The following is a 21,106-nucleotide window of genomic DNA, read 5'->3' on the forward strand; positions in this document are numbered from 1 at the left end:
ATTAAAAATCTCATTTCCAAGAGAGACCTGGCATCATGACAACAAAAGTCACATACCACATAGGTATATAACATTTAAAACAAATACAATATCCCATACCAACATGTGTAAAATATACAATAACAGATCAAATTAAGAGTACATTAAAAACAATCACACTGAGTAAAAGAGCTGTTCTCTCGTTCCTTTAAGACAGACTTAAACTCTCCCAAGGTAACCAATTCTGATAATTTCAGTTCCTTCTGCAGATTATTCCAGGAAGCAGGGGCAGGGTATTTAAAAGCCTTTTCCCCCAATTCTGTTCTGATTTTTGGGACAATCAATTGTATGATTTTGTTCGAACGAAGGCTGTATTGGTTGTGGTTTTTACACATATAAACACATAACAACAACAACAATCTTTATTTATAGAGCACATTTAAAAACCAGCGGTATACCAAAGTGCTTAACATAAGAGACAGAGAAGTAACACGAGTATTATAAGGCCTTAGCAAAGTATCAAATATCCTAGGTCAATGCCACTAATACACAGGGGTATTTGTTGTGCCCTTAAACAGGGGAAATAGTGAGGAGAGGTGAAAGAACGGCACAGACACGCAGCTCTCACTCTCACTTGTCTGTATTGAGTTTCAGAAACTAAACAGATAGTAACAGAAAACTCTTCACACAATATGGCGGAGTAATAGCGAAAGCTAGCATACACAGTAACAGAGATTAACTGAAACTTCTCAGCCAAAAACAGTCCGCAATTCACATCTTTCGCTACAATGAACAACGATAACAACGTAATAATCAACAGTAACACACATTTATACAGATTTGTCCATGACAGTTACCTTAAACAGGGGAAATAGTGAGGAGAGGTGAAAGAACGGCACAGACACGAAGCTCTCACTCTCACTCGTCTGTATTGAGTGAAGGAGGAAGCGCGCGAACCCACCTACTGGAGCCCTTAGGCATTACCAATGGATCGACGCACAATCAACCCAGGCAAAACTTTCACTACATATCTCCCTCTATATTCCCACTGCATATTCTATTCGAAAACAGTCAAAGCAACAAATAAAACATTAATAAAGGCACCACATGAAATGTAAGGATGTACAACTTCAAAACTAATCAAATTTATGATCCACCAAATATTATAAAATGCATATCAAAATAAAAACATAATAAAAGCACAAGCCATAAAAATATGTATAAGAAAAAATAGAGTAAGTCTAAAAGTCAGGTGCGAGCATTAACAAGCAGGAAAGGCGAGATTAAACAAATAGGTTTTTAACCGTGATTTAAAAGATTGGATGGAATCAGACGCCCGGATCACAATCGGAAGGTTATTCCACAACTCTGGTGCAGCCAGGGCAAACGCCCGGTCACCTCTAGACTTCAGCCGAGATCTAGGCTGCACCAAGAGTAACTGAGTAGATGATCTTAATGCTCTGGCAGGAACATACGATTTAAGGAGTTCCTTAAGGTAGCTCGGTGCTGTGTTGTTGCTAATTTTAAACGTAAGCAGCAGTATTTTAAATAAGATGGAACCAGCCCCAGGAGAGATTTATAGATAAAGATCAACCAATGGGAGAGTCTGCGAATATGCAAAGATGGACATTTAGCAGCAGCATACAAAGAACAATGATAAAAGAGTTACCTCAAAGGCTCCCGACTTCCTGTCCTGCACAGTAAAAAAAGAAAGAAAAACAGAAAATGTTCTGTGACTTTTCTGCCTGTATTATCATTTTTAATTATCTTTTTTGAGTGAATTAATAGGGGAAATTTTTGAGAAGCTAAAAAAAGAAGGCAACTGGACTTCTTTAGGTTTGTGATGTGTTTTCTGTGTTGAGTTTGTCATTACTCAGTTTAACTGAGTGAGGGTCCACCGAGTGCTTATAGCACAAAGTGACCCCAGATCTCCTAACAGAGGTCAGCTGAAATCCTGTTAGCCTGCTGAACAGTGGACCGTATTAAAAATGTCTCGGGGAGTCAGGAGAGTTGTACCCGTGATTTCTCCTGATGTTTTAACTACATATAAATGTTGAGGTTAACACTTACAGTCTTAGGTTTCAAAACCAGCTGGTAACGCTACAACATAAGATGGACTTTGCAGTACTAATGCTGCAAACACTAAAAACGTGGATTCTGTGGAGAACACGAAGACGCTGATGGATTCTCACACAAACACACGTTGGTGCTGTTTGAGTTGACACTTTTATAAATAAAAGCTGTGAAGCTATCAAGGAAAAGAAGCATGCTTTTTCAATTATTCCGCTCTTGTGAAAAGGAACATTTATTATCACGCCCTCGCCTCCTCGCTTTTCATGGCCTTTTAATTTAAAAACCGTAAAATTAAACTGATCTGTGAAGTTAAATTGAAAAAGTAAACAACCTCACTGGCTTCCTTTATATCTTCGCTTTGTTCTATTTTCTATATACACCCAGAGTCAACTCAGCATTTCGGCTCGAAGTCTTATCGCCGATATACAACCCGTGTAAAATGATGGAGAGGCCAGGATAGAGGGGTGTGATTACATCTTTAATGGAGCCAGAGACAGTGGTGAAAGCCTCCATCTGTATGCAGGGGAGTCCACAGTGCCTGTGCAACATTTAGACTCTGAACAAAAAGAGTCAACAAGAAGCCAGATGAATGGAGGCAGGAGAACAACAACCTATGGGGGGAAATTGCTGTAGGATGAAACCACACAAGCACACACTAACAGTCTCAAGGGAGAAAACGGCCTCCACAATCTGGTGAAATTTAATTACCGACATGATAAGACTTTCAAATGTGGAGTGACTAATGCAGGAATTTGGGCCAGTAAGTGCCCTTGCCAAAAATTGGTATTTTGTTCAATGACATTATCAGAGGCACGTGCTTAACCTCTCACTTTGACTTTATACAAAAAAATAAGGCTTCAGTTCTTTTGAAAATATTCATAGCCAGGCCCTCGAGTATTTTTTCACACAGAGGATAGAGGCTGACTCACAAATATGAAGGGAACATAGTCAGGTCTCATTATAGTTGTGCTGAAAGGAAGAAAACTTCCATGCAGATGCTTATTTGCCCAAACACACACATGGGCAAACACTTACGCACATGAACACACACGCTCAATCCTCTAGGTAATAAAAAAAATGACATCTTCCATTTTTTTCTCCTCCTAACACAGTGACAAAGACAAATCTGTCAGTGCACGAAGACAAACACAGAGTTCCTTATGTGAAGGTGAGTCACCTACAGACGCCATTCAGTTTGCATTTTTCTCTATTATAAAGATGCTGTTTTTGTTGTTCATGAGTGTAAGAATAGATCAGCGAGAGAAGATTGACATGTCTGAGACTGACAGCCAGCAGCTTGCTAGTTTTCCCAGTTCTGGCTTAATCAAATGATAAGAAAATAAAGTTATCTGCTCACCTAGGGCTCTATAATGCATCATCACACCTAACTTTACTGTGTTTGTGGAAATGACTGCGCTCTGGTTGATCTCGCTCAAAACCTGGAGGCAGTCAACATGGAAAACCCTCAAAAAAAGAGGGAAAACAAACAAATAGAATTTTTATGTAGGTACAGAGGAACAACGCTGACTCTTTCTACTGTTTCCTGACATGACTGAGAGTGTTATCAATGTTCTCATCTAAGCTGTCTTAGTCCACGTTAAAGAAACCACAATTATTAATACTGGCTCTGCGCTCATGATGATCTGTTGTATGTTTAGCTAATATTTGTGCATATTACTGAACGTATATTTGATTTCCTGCTTCGCTAAGGGCTGCACTGAGCGCTTTGTCACAAGTCCCGAGGAGGTGATGGATGTGATAGATGAGGGGAAGGCCAACCGTCACGTTGCTGTCACCAGTGAGTCACACTGTTGATCTTCCTGATGTTGTGACACTCACTCCGTCAGACTTTTTTTCCCCCTTCAAAGTTTCAAGATTAATGTGCAAAGGGGAGAAATGCATGGAGTGAAGACTTGAACTAAATTGAATGAACTTTTGTTTGTTCTTTAGACATGAATGAGCATAGTTCCCGCAGTCACAGCATCTTCCTGATTAACATCAAACAAGAAAACGTGGAGACTGAGCAGAAGCTGAGTGGGAAGTTATATCTGGTTGACCTAGCTGGCAGTGAGAAGGTAGGAAGAATGGGGATTTTTCTTTCAAAAACATTAAAAGGAGGGCTATAAACTCCAGACGTTTGCTGTTGACAGGGGTTTGAAACACTGGGGGCTTTGAAATTGTGTTTTCAGACATCAAAGAAGCTGATGAACAATGCATTAAAGCTACTAAACCTGAATCTTTATTGCTTTGGATTGCTCTGATTTTTAAAAATTCCACTTTATAGAAAAGTTCAGAGGCTGAGAGCTGATTCCTAATCTGTAGGGTTGTTTCAGTCTGTCGCAGATGCATTATCAGGGTTACTGTTTATTCTGAAAAATAACAAGTGCTAAATGGAGCTTTCAGACAAGATAAACATCAAACTGATGGGAATCAAAGAACAACAAATTCATTCCACTTTTAAAGGTCTTCTAGGTGAAATCTGAGTCATCTCAGCCCCATCACACTATCTATAAAACAATCTATCACCGGGACATAGGTCAAACGCTGGAAAATACATTAGAGGCACCACTAAACCTGGCTCTTGGCTCCTTGTGTTGATAGTATTGGTAGAAAACTTAGAGCGTTAGATTGCAGTAGAGTCTGGATAGATGTTGATGTCTGTGGTTTGTAGCTGATAAGTGCTGATAGTGCATCTGTAAGTTGTCTTGGTCCTCCCTGGGGCTCAATAAGTAAAAGGCTCTACTCCAGCAGCTTTTTAGGCTTTGGTACAAACCGTCATTGACTGGACTGAACAGGAGCCTGACGTTTGGTCCACAGAAACCTTTGATAGGACGACTTGCTCTCCTCTGTAATTAAGCTCCTCATTATTTTGCCGTAAATAATTGCATCCCATGGCGATTATGACAGAATAGCGTGTGCCTTTCCTTTCAAAGTGTGGAAACCTTCTGGGCTTGTCAGTGTTTCTGTCTGTTAGCAATTAGCTGTGCATGCACAAATTCTTCATTCTGATGCTGTGTAAGTGCTTTTTATTGCAGTTTTATTGCAAGACGGATTTCTAATAATTATTTCTGTGTATTTCTTTAAAATAACAGTTACATTTGGACAAATGTACTCATATTTGATTTTTTTTATTATTTCAAACTTGATTTTTCTACAGTTTGTTGAGCTGCATGCTGCCATTTGACATTTTCGACATGCAAAATGTCAATTATTGCAACAATTCACTGAAACAAATGAACTGAAAATGCACAGAGTGAACCCTCTCACTGCTAAATTACACCACAGTGTCAGTGCCACCAGGAAAATAAACATAATTTCCCTGCTGATAATGTTCTTTACGGACTAATTCCTCCTGTCTGCGGGTGTATGTGTGTCAGGTCAGTAAGACAGGCGCCGAGGGAGCGGTGCTGGATGAGGCTAAGAACATCAACAAATCTCTGTCGGCCCTGGGGAACGTCATCTCAGCGCTGGCTGAAGGAACGGTACGGTGGAGATTTGTTCCAAGGTCTATCATTAGCTTCATGTTGTTTAAACATTTTTTCCCCAAACCTGCAGTGAATTAGCTGAAAGTATTAGATCAAAACAACCTAAATTTCACAAATTAGGTAATTAGTTTAGTAGCTAGTCAAGGCCAAATTACACAGTACAATAAATCTGCTGTGTGTATCTGAAGACAGGGTGGGCCATTTATATGGATACACCGTAATAACATGGGAATGGTTGGTGATATTAAAGTCCTGTTTGTGGCACATTAGTATATGTGAGGGGGCAAACTCCTCAAGATGGGCGGTGACCATGGTGGCCATTTAGAAGTCGGCCATCTTGGACACAACTTTTGTTTTTTCAATAGGAAGAGGGCCATGTGACACATCAAACTTATTGGTAATGTCACAAGAAAAACAATGGTGTGCTTGGTTTCAACGTAACTTTATTCTTTCAGGAGTTATTTACAAGTTTCTCTTTGTTCACAGCCATTGACATGTCGAAGAGGTTAACACATGAGGAGCGGATCGAAATTGTGTTGATATCTGGTGAACGCAGTAACTGGGTCATTGCAGCAGATTTCAATGCAAGACACCCTACGAGACCACCCATCTCCCATGCTACAGTTAGCAAACTGCTTGCTAAGTTTCGTGAAACTGGTTCAGTGTTGGATTTGCCAAAATGTGGACGCAAGAAAACTGTCACTAATGAAGAAACATCAGTGGCTGTCCTAGCTTCATTCAGCAAGAGCTCATAGCGTAGCACTCGCCGCATGTCACTGGAGAGTGGCATTAGTCGAACATCCCTTCGGCGGATATTAGCTACTCACAAATGGCACCCTTACAAACTCCAGCTACTGCAGCATCTCAACGAGGATGACCCAGATCGGCGCACAGAATTTGAAGAATGGGCAAAACAAAAATTGGAACAGGACCCTCAGTTCACGCAGAAGATTTTGTTCAGCGATGAGGCAAACTTTTATGTGAATGGTGAAGTTAACAAACAAAACCACCGCTATTGGTCTGACACTAACCCACATTGGATGGATCCCTCCAAGACTGTTGGAACAACAAAAGTGATGGTTTGGTATATGGGTTACAACGATAGTGGGTCCATTCTTCATCAGTGGAAACCTCAAGGCCACTGGATAGTTGAAATTGCTACATGATGATGTGTTTCCCTCTTTGTGCACTGAAGCTGGCACGTTCCCTGAGTTTTTCCAGCAAGATGGTGCACCACCACATTATGGGTGCAGGTCCGAGCATTCCTAGATGAACAGTTTCCTGGAAAGTGGATTGGTCGTCGTTGGCCAGTTGAATGGCCCCCAAGGTCTCCTGATCTGACCCGTTAGACTTTTATCTTTGGGGTCATCTGAAGGCAATTGTCTATGGTGTGAAGATATGAGATGTGCAGCACCTGAATCTACGGATACTGGATGCCTGTGCTGGCATTTCTCCTGCGGTGTTGCTATCAGTGTGTGAAGAGTGGGAGAAGAGGGTTGCGCTGACAATCCAACACAATGGGCAGCACATTGAACACATTTTATAAGCGGTCAGAAACTTGTAAATAACTCATGAAACAATAAAGTTACGTTGAAACCAAGCACACCATTGTTTTTCTTGTGACATTACCAATAAGTTTGATGTGTCACATGGCCCTCTTCCTATTGAAAAAACAAAAGTTGTATCCAAGATGGCCGACTTCTAAATGGCCACCATGGTCACCGCCCATCTTGAGGAGTTTCCCCCCTCACATATACTAATGTGCCACAAACAGGACTTTAATATCACCAACCATTCCCATGTTATTACAGTGTATCCATATAAATGACCCACCCTGTACATCCAATATAAAGGAATAGCACGCTTTGACATTTTGGGAAAAACATCAGTTAGATTAGCAGTTTTGTATTCATACTGCAAATACTATCAGCATCTGGCTAGCTAAGCTTGAGATTAAAACTAGAAACAAGCTGATATGGCTATTAGGGGTGGGTTTTTATAATCGATTTATCGATTAAAATCGATTCTGGCTTGGATTACGTAAAATCGATTCATTAAAATCCTGAATCGATTTTTTTAATATAAATTTATTTTGCCCGAAATGCCAGAATCTCAGGTGAAATCTCACAAAATTTCAACAACCACCAAACAGCTAAAACAGTAAATGAGAGCAGGAACACGGGTTCTGCACAAAGACTTAAACACACAGCGCAACCCGCGGATCAGAATCAGTTAGATGTCGAATTTCTCACGGTCGGGGCTGAAAGCCGACAGCGCGCTGATTCTGATCTGTCGGCGGGTCCGCGCTTTGTGTTCACGCCCTTTATGCGCTGATTCTAAAGCTGTTAGTTTGATGTCTCTCCAAACAATATTGACCGAACCAGCAGCAAAAGAAGATCCAAACTACGCTTCACAAAAACATCGTCATGTATTCACTCTTACTTTTACTGTTTTGCTTCGACCACGATGCACAGCTCTCTCTCTCTCTCTCCCCCTCTCTCTCTCTGTACGGTTTTCTGCATTATTCGCTTGCTTGTTATGCACAAGTCTACCGTTGTTTACAGCGCTATCGGCCGACTTTTTTTTTTTTTTTCTGTTTTATATACTTCCGAAAAGAAAACCTAATTTCTGCCGTTCAATGCTGAACAAATTTAAACTTTTTAAAATTATGCAAAATGCAAAATGCTTAGCCCTGTCTCTAATAAAACCGCTGTAACTTCAGAGGTAATGTTCATATGTTGATTAATGGTTTTCTTTCGTTTTTGATGTACTGCAGAATATTTTTATAAAATCCCAGGCCAGGAAAAATCACCTTCATGTGTTTCTGTGTTTTATCTTCAGCTACTTTGACACAAAGGTATCTGCTGTGACGCTCACACCTTTGATAAAGTCTTGCATGTGTCAGCTTCCTTTTTATAGATACAAAAATATGTAAACGTACTAATCTGAATTATAATATTTCTGACTGTCACAATTTCCCAGATTCAAATCGAAGTGAATCGAATCGAATCGAATTAAATCGAATCGTGGATCGAATCGATTCTGGACCTTGTGAATCGGAATTGAATCGATTCTAAAAATCAGTGACGATACCCAGCCCTAATGGCTATGTCCAAATGGGTCATAAGCACAAATTGTAGCGAAACCTATGTATTTATTATTATTGTGTCACTGCCAGATTCTACTTTTTAAAGTACTCCCAAACCCCAGCTAACATGTGAGATGCAGTTACACTGAAGTATTTGCCGCTGGAAATAACAGCAGTGCACCTTGAATGAAATCCACACTGTTGTCTTGCAGCTGGGTTGGATGAATGCTTGCAGAAACATGCTAGCTTGTTAGCAGATATCCGTCCCTCCTCACCCATGATTCCCACCGCTGCTACAGCTGGTAATACAATCCAGTCGACCCACTCCTTTCAAGCTCTGTCGTTATAATTAAAAAACTCCCCATCTCGTGTTATTATACGCCTCTGAAGGCTTTAAAGAAACAAGCTGAAAAGGCTTAGGGAACTCTTGGTAAACTTAAAGGAAAGGCTCTCAGGCTGTAAATGCCTCAGAAATCTGTTAGAAATTCTGCTGCTATTCAGTCTTCTGAGCAAGGACAGTCTTTTTGAAAACATTTCAAGTGTTTAAAAGGTTATACTGTCAATTATCTACCAGAGAGAGAGAAATCACCTTTTTCTTTGTTCTCTCCTGATGCAAACAACACATATTTTTAGTTTTTCAAAGACAGACGTGACGGTGCAGCAATTCAGTATTTCCTTCAGCTTTTCAATCCTCTCGTTTGTCTTTTTCACTGCCCGTTGCTATCTTTAATTCTCTTTCTTCGCTTCTTTTTATCTCTTTGTAGAAATCCCATGTGCCATACCGTGACAGTAAAATGACTCGCATCCTACAGGACTCGCTGGGCGGGAACTGCCGCACCACCATGTTTATCTGTTGCTCTCCCTCTAGCTACAACGATACAGAGACCAAATCCACCTTGATGTTTGGCCAACGGTAACGTTCTTCCATGCTAAGTAGCCATGAACGTCTAGCGCTGCGAAGCACAGCACACATTTGCGTCTCTCTCAGCTGCAGTCGGGGGGATGTTTTTGCTGAAATGTGCTCACCTCAGATATGCTGTTCACATATTACTTCCTCGAACTTTTCCTTTGACAAAGTTGCTTTAGAAGCAGGCTTTCTTTTGTTTTGTAAAATCTGTTTTACCCCCCTCTTCAGATAGGTAAGCTGCATTCATGGAGTCTGATTTGGTTTGCTTGCCAGATTTCCTCTCTTTACTTGCTGTCGACTTAAAAAAAAACCCCACAGATTGAAAAGAAATATCCTGAAAAGGCTTTTTTGTGGACATCCAGCCTTTCCCCTACCATTGAATTGAGACTGACATTGGAGTGTTGGTTGAAATAAATAATGTATTACAGAGCAAAGGCAGTTAGAGAATTCACAATGGATGTTTGACTTTAAAGATTTGGTCTCTTTTGTCAGAAGCACTAGCTGTACAGTGCCAACCATTATCTATTTTAAAGATTAATAGAATGTATAAGAGATACTGTAAAACGACATTAAATACATCTGCCCTGTAGAATTCAGCATATTTTCTCAGAAAAGCCTTTGAATGGACACAAAGGTCAACAGTGTTAGGTCTGCAATCCTAGCTTAAGGTCATTATTGTTGTTTCATTCATTATTAAAAGTACAGGTTTTATGGGTGGACTGTGTATTTATGCAGAGCATAAATAAGTCATGACCACTTTGTTCAGCATTCAGAACATATGCCACTTGATGTTTGATTTTCAGTATTTCCCTATCCAAACATGTTATCTATATTCTGATGTGACGAGACTCTGGATAACACCGTTTGTCTGACTAATGTCAGGGAATAATTGAATACAGACAGTGTTTTCTCACTGAAGTGTGAAATGAAGGGAAAGCCACTGAGTGCTGTGGGTGTTTCAGCTGTAAAACCACGTATTTTTGTTGTATGTCACTATGCAAAAGTCTTGAACCACCCTCTCGTTTCTTTATATTTTCCTTCCAAGGAGCCAGACTTTCAGGATTTTTGTAAAAGTGATCTTGAACAATAGTTCTCTGGGTTTTCTGAAGGTGTTTCTGAAGGTCTGAAGTTTTTCTTGGACATTGCCTATTTTTTAATCCAGTCCTTGAACCCGGTCATTTTCCTGGGTTAGTTTTTTAAGGGTTTTCCTTTTTTTTCTCCAAGTGAAGTAAAACAAAGGAAATAGTAGGTCAAAAAAAAACACCTACAGCAGATGACCAGTATCCAAAAGTAATGTCCTCAAGAAATGGGGAGGAAAAAAACTAGCAAAGATCTGACAGGACCTGAGAGAAGCATCGGGCCCTTCAGTTGATCTGTCCACTCTTCACCAAAACCTCATCAAAAATTGTGTTAGTGTAAGGGCAGCTGTCATTTCTAAGGAAAGGAAACAGGGGGAAGAGGCTGATGTATGCCAAATTACAAAGAGCTGGACTGAAAACCAGTGGCAACAGGTCTAAAGGAGTGTTTTTTATGTATGTCGGTATTTCCAGTGGAGTGGGGTACAACAGTGAGTATCTACAGACATCTGTAAACACTCTGTCATGTTTTGGAGGTTAATTTCAGCGAGTGGTGTAGAGGATCTTACCGGTATTGATTAAATTATGAATGCAGAAAAGTGCCATCAGATTTTGATCCACCATGCAGTGCCACCTGGAAAGCATCTGATTAGCAGCACCTTCATTTTTCAGCATGGCAATGATTCCAAACACACTGCCAAGTATACGTGTGGAAAACTATCAGTCATGGACTGGCCTCCCCAGAGCCCGGACCTCAACGTTACTGAAGCAGTGTGGGATCATCTCGGCAGAGAATGGAACAAAAGGCAGAAACATCCAAAGTAGAGCTTTGGGATGTCCTTCAAAAAGCCCGGAGAAATATTTCTGAAGACTACTTGAAGGAATTACGAGAGCTACCTGTGAGAGTTCAGTAGACGAACGAAGACGTCAAAGCAAATATTGACCTTCAAGTTCATTAATTAAACAAACATAATTGTTTGTTTGCAGTGGTCATGTTTCAGTCACTACAAAAACAAAACCTAAAGACTTTTCTGTGAATTTTTATCCTCCCATAAATACTCTACCTTATATGATAAGTGCTGTATATTTGATGTGAATATGCTTCAGGGGGGTTGATACATTTTTATATTTTAAATTCCTTCCTCTTCATCATATCCCTTTTAACCAAAGTTGGAAGAAACCCAATTTGCATACCAGTTAATGAGATGGAAACATATTTTCATCGAGCAGCTGCGACTGGCAACTGTTTTGACAGTTTCTCTGTTCTCGTCTGTTGTCTTGCACTTTCCCTTTTCTCTCTCTTGTCTATATATTTTCCTCTTACCCTCCCCTCATGCTGTTTCCTTTCCTTTCTGTCTTCCCTCCCTCACTGTATCCCTCCAATTAGAGCCAAGACCATTAGGAATACTGTATCAGTGAACCTGGAGCTCACAGCAGAGCAGTGGAAGAAGAAGTATGAAAAGGAGAAGGAAAAGAACAGGTCAATGAAGGAAACTATTCAAAGACTCGAGGCAGAGCTGAACTGCTGGAGGAACGGTAATACTTGCACTGATATAAAAAAACGCTTAACATCATCTTCCCCCAAGAGACGGTAAAAATAGTTGCCTGTGCATTTTCAGTTTATCAGTGAGAACCATGAAATGCATATATTTTCAACTGCGCTAATGCCAGAGACTGTGTGGGGATGTTTGCAGGCCTCTTTGTTCGAGACTAGTGAACGGATTGCACTGAACATGTTCATGGTCTCAAGAGAATTAATTACTTTCCCACTAATATCAGTTGCAGTTTATGTTTAGTTCTAATTAGCAAATGTTAGTATAATAAAAGGTGAAAATAGGATGGTAGAAATGTAATAAAACATGCAAAGCGCCAGCATTTAGCTCAGAGCATCACAGAACTGCAAGTGTGGCTGCAGACGTCTTAAATTACTCCTATAAAAGAAACAAAAAGAGTGAAAATTGAGTGCTGGTTTAAGCAAATGATTGTAGATCTTGATCTTTAATCCTTTTTTTAAAAGATTAACTGCCTGCCATACGGTAAAAAGAACGATGGTGTTAAAAGATGAAAAGCTTGTGATCGAGAGAGACGATACTCCGGCCCAGAAAACACTACTTTTCTGAAAAGAAGAGCCACTGCAGTGCATGTCCTTATCCCAGTCCCTTTTCATGCATGGAGGAGTATTCACTGACAGGAATGAAAATTTCACCAGCCCGCAGGCTTTATTTTGCAGTCTACGTAAGTGCAGATTTAACCTCATTTGATATCATCTGAATACCTGCCAGGGCAGATATGGGACAAGGGGAGCCAAACAGACTTGCTGGACTTGTGCCCGAAACGCTTAAAAATGCCTTCTTCGTTATTTTTATTCCATATTATTCAGAATTTTACACTTTGCATAATTGGATTCCCCCTGCACTGTATCGAAGGCAAGACATGATTCAGGCCTTATGATTTATGAAACCTTATGCATTAGTAATCTTCACAGAAGCGAGAGCTAATCACATCTACAGAAAAGTCATAACTTACACCGGTCTTCTCACATGTCACGCACTCACTCATAACTGTTTCAGTTTGCACACTAAAAAACACAAGTATACGAAGCATCGTAGGCACACGCATTCCCGTTAATTACACTTGCACATGCGTCTCTTTTGTTAGACGAGGTCTTTTCGAATGTCAGCGCTCTCAGTTCTAGCGATTGGTTGACATTCAACTTATTTAATGAATCTTTTCCGATGTTTTTCTCCTAAAGATCATTCCCTCGGAGCATGACCTGAATTTTAAAAATGTTGCAACAACGATTTATCGATCACCTCTTAGTGAAAATAATTTCTTTCATTCCTTCACCCCATTCTCCTTCACACACATAATCTTTTCCTCGATTGTCTTCCAGTCTCCCACGCAATTCAGTGCTTTTAATTTCCTAATTAATCATTTTGACAACATCGTCGCACTCACTTCCCCCCTCACTGCCCCCCGTGTTGTTACCCACCTCAGGGCATTAGCTCCTTGAGAAAGATGCTATTGACCTCCATCTTGTGCCGCATGCCCACAGACAGGAACGCTTGTCTCACACAATAAATTTCATTCAATTGCAGAGCAGGAACTCCTGTGGTGTGCAGTAGAGAGACACACACATGCAGGTCTTTGTCACAGTTAATTTTGTGGCTACTTTTATTGATTAGTACACCGTCAAGTCAACAGGTGGAGCTCAAAGTGTCAGCTGGGTACGTTGTGAGATTACTTTGAGCATATTAGCGTTAGAATCACTCCAGTTCTTCGTGTAATCACTCCTCTACTTTAGAGCTACCTATCGTGCTTTTAATTAGTCAGATGAGTGCTGTAGTGAAGCCTTGCAGAGGCAGACGTAGTCAGCTTCTGAAATCGGTCAGCAGTAACACAGAAAGTCTCTTCTTTCAACTGCATCAAGATGTTTACACATACATGTTGGAGAAAAGTGGTCACTGCAGCACAGAATCTGCAATCCTGTTCAAAAAGAACTCATTCTTTCTCAATTTATGTCTGTTTTTTAACCCTAAAAAACACAAGCACTGGACACTTTACTAGGTACACCCCTCCCCTTTTGCCTTGAGATGACTTAATTATTCATTGCATAGATTCTACAAGTTGCTCGAATCATTCATCAGAGATTTTGGTCCATATTGACATGATGCCGTCACACACTTGGTGCAGGTTTGGCAGCTGCACATACGTGATGTGAATCTTTGTTCCGCTACCTCTTAAAGGTGCTCTGTCGGATCGAGATCTGGCAAATGTGGAGGTCAATTGAGCATAGTGAACTCATTGTGACGTCCAAGAAGTCATTTTGAGATGATGCTTTGTGACACGGTGCATTATTCTGCTGGAAGCTGCCATCAGATGATCGATGCACCGTGGTCATAAAGGGTCAGCAACAATACTCAGGTAGGCTCTGAATGATGCTCAATTTGTAGTAGGCGGACAATATCCGACCACATCACCACGACCAGCCTGAACTGTTGATACGAGACAGGATGGATTGATGCCTTCATGTTGTTTCCACCAATTCTGACCCTACCATCTATCACGCTCGTCGGACTGCCAATGTTTTTCCAGTCTTCTACTTAAGCTTGTGTAAACTGTAACCTCGGTTTCCTGCAGTGGTGTGGTCTTCTGCTGCTGTAGCTCATCTGCTTCAAGGTTCAAATGCTCTTCTGCATAGTCTGGGATGCATGGGTGCATTTCCACATAGAGAGCCTCTGCTTTCTTATTTTTCAGACCATCCAATGTGGGATGGAAAAATGCTCTCTGAAAACACTCAGATCACTGGCACCGACAACTCTACGTTGAGATGCTGCTGTGTGATTGGCTGACTGAAAAACTGTGACAAAAAGCAGTTAAACAGGTGTACCTAACAAAGTGGACAGTGACTGTAATCACTGGACATACTTTACAGCTTCTCTCTTTCCATATAAAGTAAACTGTGTTCAGTAATTCATTATGTGACAGGATCATATCCAGAGATGGGCAAAAAAGTAATCCGATTACTTTTTTCAAGTAACGAGTAAAGTAAGGGATTACTATTACAAAAATGGTAATTAGATTACCGTTACTTTCCCGTAGGAACGCTGCGTTACTGCGTTACTAAAACCGTGATTTTTTTGCGAGAATGTCTCATGACAGTGACGTATTTTCTGCTGTGTTTTACTTGCATCTATTTGAAAGACTGAGTGTAAACACACACACAAAAAAAATATTTTATGTGCTGAAATGTGCAGAAAATAGGTTTAAATATTAAACAAATTTCTGCCAGTCAGAAAATGTTGCATATAATTAAATTTTTGCTTGATGCATAAAGTTAAAAGATTAAAACTAATAAAACAAGTTTTAAAAAGAGACTTTTGCATTTGATTACATTTTGTATGATGGATTATGTAGAAAAAGTAGAATTGGGCTGAAAGATCTATCGCTTTATCACCTATTCAGGTTGTAAATCGTGTTTTTAAAAAGTAACTAAGTAACTAAGTAATTAATTACGAGGGATGCAACGATACCAATTTTTTCAAACCGATACGATACCGATAATTGGATCTGAGTACTTGCCGATACAGAGTACAAAAAACGATACTTCTACCACACACACACACAAATGCAATTAATTGGAAGACAGGTTTTATTTTATTCTCTGCCGATAAAAAAGAAAATCTTAATAAAAATGACCACAAAAAAATTTCAAGTGAAAAATAAGCACTTCTGTTAAATTATTGCAGAGTCTCCACTTTGTAATTTTACAAAATATCACTGAACTATTGGCACTGTCTCGAGCTTTCAGAATAATAAATAAACACTTCTGTTTGGAATAAAATAAATACAAATTAGGTTTGCGAATAAAATAAACTTTTAAATTATTGCAGAGTGTCCATATTGTAAACAAACAAACAAAATAATTATTATTAAATAAATAATAAAATATAAAAAATTATAAAATAAATAATAAATAAAATAATAATTGGCCCCCTAGTGGCCAATCTAAAAAACTACAACAGAAATGACAAGCCACCCTCTGATTAATGAAATAATTTAGTATCGGTTCATGGTATCGGTTAACTTTTACCAGTATGAGTACACACACATTTTACAGTATCATCCCTATTAATTACTTTTGAAAATAAGTAATCAGTAAAGTAACGGGATTACTTTTTGGGGGAAGTAATCAGTAATTAGTTACTGATTACTTTTTTCAAGTAACTTGACCAACACTGATCATATCTAATAACATAAGAATCCCACTATTTGTTAAATGAACAGACTGGAGTCTTTCGCCTAACCTTCTGCTCTCACTGTTTATAAAGACATGTCATAAACCTCTTTACTTCCAAAGGAGGGCACTAAGCTTGCAGGCAGACATTTTACCGTCTCCTCCACGAGGTGTAGAGTTTGCGTAATTATTTCTCTCACAAGCCAACTGACACTTTGATAATATGTATGTTGTGTATGTATTGTATTTTGCACTGCTGTTCAATCAGATTATATGGTAAAGAACACTCATTTTTGGCACATTGCATTATGCTTAGGGCACTTACTAAACTAAGGATTAACCTACTAATCACATTTTATGCATTTATCCTTACGGTAGGATTTGCAGGAGAGATAAGAGCAGCACATTTTCAAAAACCTGAGAAAAAAATCTTCCCTTGTGTATAGGTGAGAATGCTGCTGTGCCGGGGCAGCTGTGTGAAGGATCTGAGGATGCCCCCCTGGTTCTTCCAGAATCTGAGGAGTCAGTTCTTGACGTATGCAGCCCCTGCACCCCCTGCACCCCCTGCTCTATTGCCTCCTCCATTGTGGTTCACATCTCTGAGGAGGAGAGGCAAAAGTACGAGGAGGAGATTCGCAAGCTCTACAAACAGCTGGACGATAAGGTAATGAACGAACAGTGCACGAGGATGATTTGTGCACGGATGTAGAGCTCCTCAAGCACCACGGCTTTTCTCTAATGTTATGCACACATTAATTCAAAGACTGTGTCATGCATATATTATTTATGTTAATGAGTTCAGGATCATACACGTAGTAGTGAGTAATGTAGCAAACACAGAGGAAGTAGTAACTCTGAAAAGTGTTAAAGCTGTAAATTATTTAAGACTTCTGCGTACACACGCGCTTTTATAATGTGTCATTACTAGATTTTTCCTTTAAATATGCAGAAGCATATACTGTACATGCCTTGCTGTGTGAACGCGCACACTGCCCTGTGTACATTTTGCTCTGTATTCATGTATCCCTGGGGATGCATATATTTTATTTTGTCTCTGCTGATGTGGTGCAGTCATAACAGACCTGATGCATGATATTCTATATGTTAAATGTATTTGTGGATACAAATGTATACATAGCAGATACCTGGGATTTTTCTTTTATTGCACTCGGATTTCCCATCATCTCGTATGGCGTGTGCGAGCTGCTGCAGACCACTATGTGACATATATATATTATTGTTTTTCTCTGGTAGCACTGACCCCGCAGCTTTTGTGGAGCCAAGCATTAAAAATCCTCCTCCTCTTCTTATGATCCCGGTTCTTTAACCTTTTGGTTTTTTTGGTGTTATAGTTTTGCATTATTGATCTGAGTATTTTCGAGTGTTTAGTTTGTGTTATAACTTAGTGTTAGGTCTCATTTCCTGTTTTATTTTGATAGTTGCTTGCCTCTAGTGTATTGTGTTTAGTTTTACTTCTCCTTCTGTCTTTAACTAGTGTCACCTGCATCTCTTTAGCCTGCTGTGTCTACTTTCCTAATTGCCCTCATGTGTATAAAAAGTGCTGTCTTACCCTGAGTCTTTGTCTCAGCATCTGTTAATGTTCTCTGCTTGTCTTCAGATAGTTTTTAGAGTTTGTTTAGTCTCCCAGTGGATTTTGTGCTTTTCATTAGCTGGAAAAAAAATCCTGCTTGGTTTTGTTCTCCATCTCTGCATTTTGGTCTGCAAAGCACGATGTTTTCTTTAGATTATCAAACACCCGAAGAATCACAGATGACAGTATTAGTAGTTTCTACTGTTACCATTGGTAACATATTGGTAACATGTGTAGTGTACCTAACACTTGTAACAACCCTTTTGGGTTATAGCACCACTAGGGGGGGTTGCCCAACTATTGTAGTAGCTATGGGGATCTCCTAGTGGGTGTGTGTTGTTAGCCATTCTCCAAGAAAACACCTTACTGTTGTAACAAGCTGGCGCTGGCGATACCAATCCCCGCGCATGTAGGCTCGGACGAGTACAGCCGAGGAGACCTGGCTTATAAAGTGTAATGTTGCTGACGGCGAATAAAGGTCTGTTATTGGATTTAACTGACCGGCTTCGGGTTATTCAGCTAACCCCCACACCACACACTCGCTGGACCTGCTAGCCGCTCCTTCCTCGCCAGACTGCTGTTACAACAGTAAGGTGTTTTCAGTTCAGTTCAGTTCATTTTTATTTCAAACATTTCAAACATGAGCCTTCACAATCATTACAATATATTATTCCATTATTTGTTTGAAAAGGAGTAGGTAGAAGTATTTACTTATTTGTCCCTACCCCCTCAAGTTTTACCTCTCATTCATTAAAATTTTTTTTTTAGTCTTAAATTAAACAAACAACATATGAAACAAAAGTAAAGCAAAACAAAACAAAACATACATAAATCAAAAACAAGAAATTAGCAAGCCCCACCACAGTATAGTTTCTTTCATATGAAAAATACAGAAGGTGTATATTTGCAGATACACAAATTATGGAAAAACAAACAACCAAAACAGGAGAATGGCTAACAACACACACCCACTAGGAGACCCCCATAGCTACTACAATAGTTGGGCAACCCCCCCCCCCAGTGGTGCTATAACCCAAAAGGGTTGTTACACACTGTCCTCCAGGATCTTGTTTCTGTGGCAAACAGCGTATATCTACAGTGTGTTTGTTTCTTTGTTGGACTTATTGGCTGCTAACAACAACCTGCTCAGGAGGAGAGCTCACCTCCTTGTTAGAGGGGAAGCTGTGGAGCTGCTGACCACAGTCAAACACCTCGGACTGCATATGTCCAATTATCTTACATGAACTACAAGTACTGCAGTATTATTAAGAAAGCTCATCAATGGCTGTTTTTTATGAGGAGCCTGAAGGCCGGCCTTGGAGCTTGCATATGCTCTGACTCATAATCTGCACATATAAGATAAATTAATTACATGTCTGGCTTGTAACCTAGATGGAGCCTTGTCTCTGATCTCTACTTTTCTTTGCAGGTGTCTGAAGGTATGCAGTTCTTAGAATTAAAACATGCTCATTACTTTAGCCCGTATTTTTTTTCCAGTGAGACAGAAATAAGGGCTTTGGGGCATTTTTCTTATTTAATTACTTTTTTTGAAAGAAGACACCTCACCACCTCTGGGAATTAGATAATGCAAGTTTAAGGCACTTTGATGGTCATTTATATATAGGCACTTGTCTCACTCTGACTTTTTTTTTATGCTGATGAAGCCACTCTTTTTCTTTTGTCGGGTTACTGATCGATCATTTTGCCCATATAATTGCTGATGCCGTTCCCTTTTTGTCATAAATCAGGCCTTCGTTTTCTAAAATGTGCGCACAGTGGCAGATCCAGTTAGGGTGAAAAAAAGATGTATGGGTATCCGGTCCAACATGCAGCTGTCGTCTATTGTAAGTTTAAAGCGTATAGTTGTGAACAGTGTTGGTCAAGTTACTTGAAAAAAGTAATCAGTAACTAATTACTGATTACTTCCCCAAAAAAGTAATCCCGTTACTTTACCGATTACTTATTTTCAAAATAATTAATTACTTAGTTACTTTTTAACAACACGATTTACAACCTGAATAGGTGATAAAGTGATAGATCTTTCAGCCCAATTCTACTTTTTCTGCATAATCCATCATACAAAATGTAATCAAATGGAAAAGTCTCTTTTTAAAACTTGTTTTATTAGTTTTAATCTTTTAACTTTATGCATCAAGCAAAAATTTAATTATATGCAACATTCTCTGACTGGAAGAAATTTGTTTAATATTTAAACCTATTTTCTGCACATTCCAGCACATAAAATAAAATATTTTTTGTGTTTACACTCAGTCTTTCAAATAGATGCAAGTAAAACACAGCAGAAAATAAATAACATCAAAGACTAGCGGTCCTGTTGCTCTATTTTCACCTGTAAAGCAGGAGTAGGGTTAGGCGGAGGTTTACCCTGGTGCAGGTGTGCAGCGGTCAGTGGAATAATCCGCCAGTTTCTCTGTGAATTTCCCATTACGTTGTAGCTACTCGGAGCTTGCTCGGAAGTTTAGGGGTTTTTTTCGCTGTAAAAAGAAGTTTTCTTCCCACGCACAACGGACACTAATGTTTTTGTCACTTTTTATGGAATCAAACTCAAAGTAAGGTCAGTACTTCCACGCTTTAAACGCTGCACGCTCATACTCTCTCTGCACTCGATATATGATCCATTGTTGATCTGCACACAGCTGTTGTCACCAACGTCGCTCTCGCTTACGTCACTGTCATGAGACATTCTCGCAAAAAAAATCACGGTTTTAGTAACGCAGTAACGCAGCGTTCCTACAGGAAAGTAACGGTAATCTAATTACCGTTTTTGCAATAGTAATCCCTTACTTTACTCGTTACTTGAAAAAAGTAATCGGATTACTCTGGTTGTGAATGGAAACTGAACACATAATAGACTGTGGGTGCATGTGTCTTTCCCACTAAAGGATGACGAGATCAACCACCAGAGCCAGATGGTGGAGAAGCTGAAGGAGCAGATGCTCGACCAGGAGGAGGTAAAGGATCTTGGTTTTATTTCCTTTCATCAGTTTGGTTAAACAGCTCACGGTGGGCTGCAGTGTCTTTGAATGTGGAAATGAAAACTACACCGTGAATAGAAGTCAGCTGTGAGACATTTATTATCCTGCCCTTGAGATTACTGACAGAAAAAGTCCTTTCAGGTGCCAAAAAGCACTTGAAGAAATTAAACTGTC

General features: G+C 39.7%; 1 protein-coding gene across 2 annotated transcripts in view; it reads left to right on the plus strand.

Moving 5' to 3' along the window:
- Positions 1-21,106, plus strand: part of kif5ab (kinesin family member 5A, b) — an 85,484-nt gene that overhangs the window by 27,583 nt on the left and 36,795 nt on the right. For both annotated transcript variants that reach the window (XM_087841041.1, XM_087841042.1), the window contains exons 6-13: positions 3,165-3,220; positions 3,763-3,850; positions 4,003-4,127; positions 5,430-5,534; positions 9,390-9,538; positions 11,996-12,144; positions 16,792-17,009; positions 20,840-20,908. In XM_087841041.1, coding sequence (XP_087697167.1) covers positions 3,165-3,220; positions 3,763-3,850; positions 4,003-4,127; positions 5,430-5,534; positions 9,390-9,538; positions 11,996-12,144; positions 16,792-17,009; positions 20,840-20,908 — 959 coding nt within the window. The remainder of the gene's footprint in view (positions 1-3,164; positions 3,221-3,762; positions 3,851-4,002; positions 4,128-5,429; positions 5,535-9,389; positions 9,539-11,995; positions 12,145-16,791; positions 17,010-20,839; positions 20,909-21,106) is intronic.

This window comes from Neolamprologus brichardi, chromosome 5 (assembly GCF_056152115.1).
Source record: "Neolamprologus brichardi isolate AB-2024 chromosome 5, ASM5615211v1, whole genome shotgun sequence".
Taxonomy (NCBI): Eukaryota; Metazoa; Chordata; class Actinopteri; order Cichliformes; family Cichlidae; genus Neolamprologus; species Neolamprologus brichardi.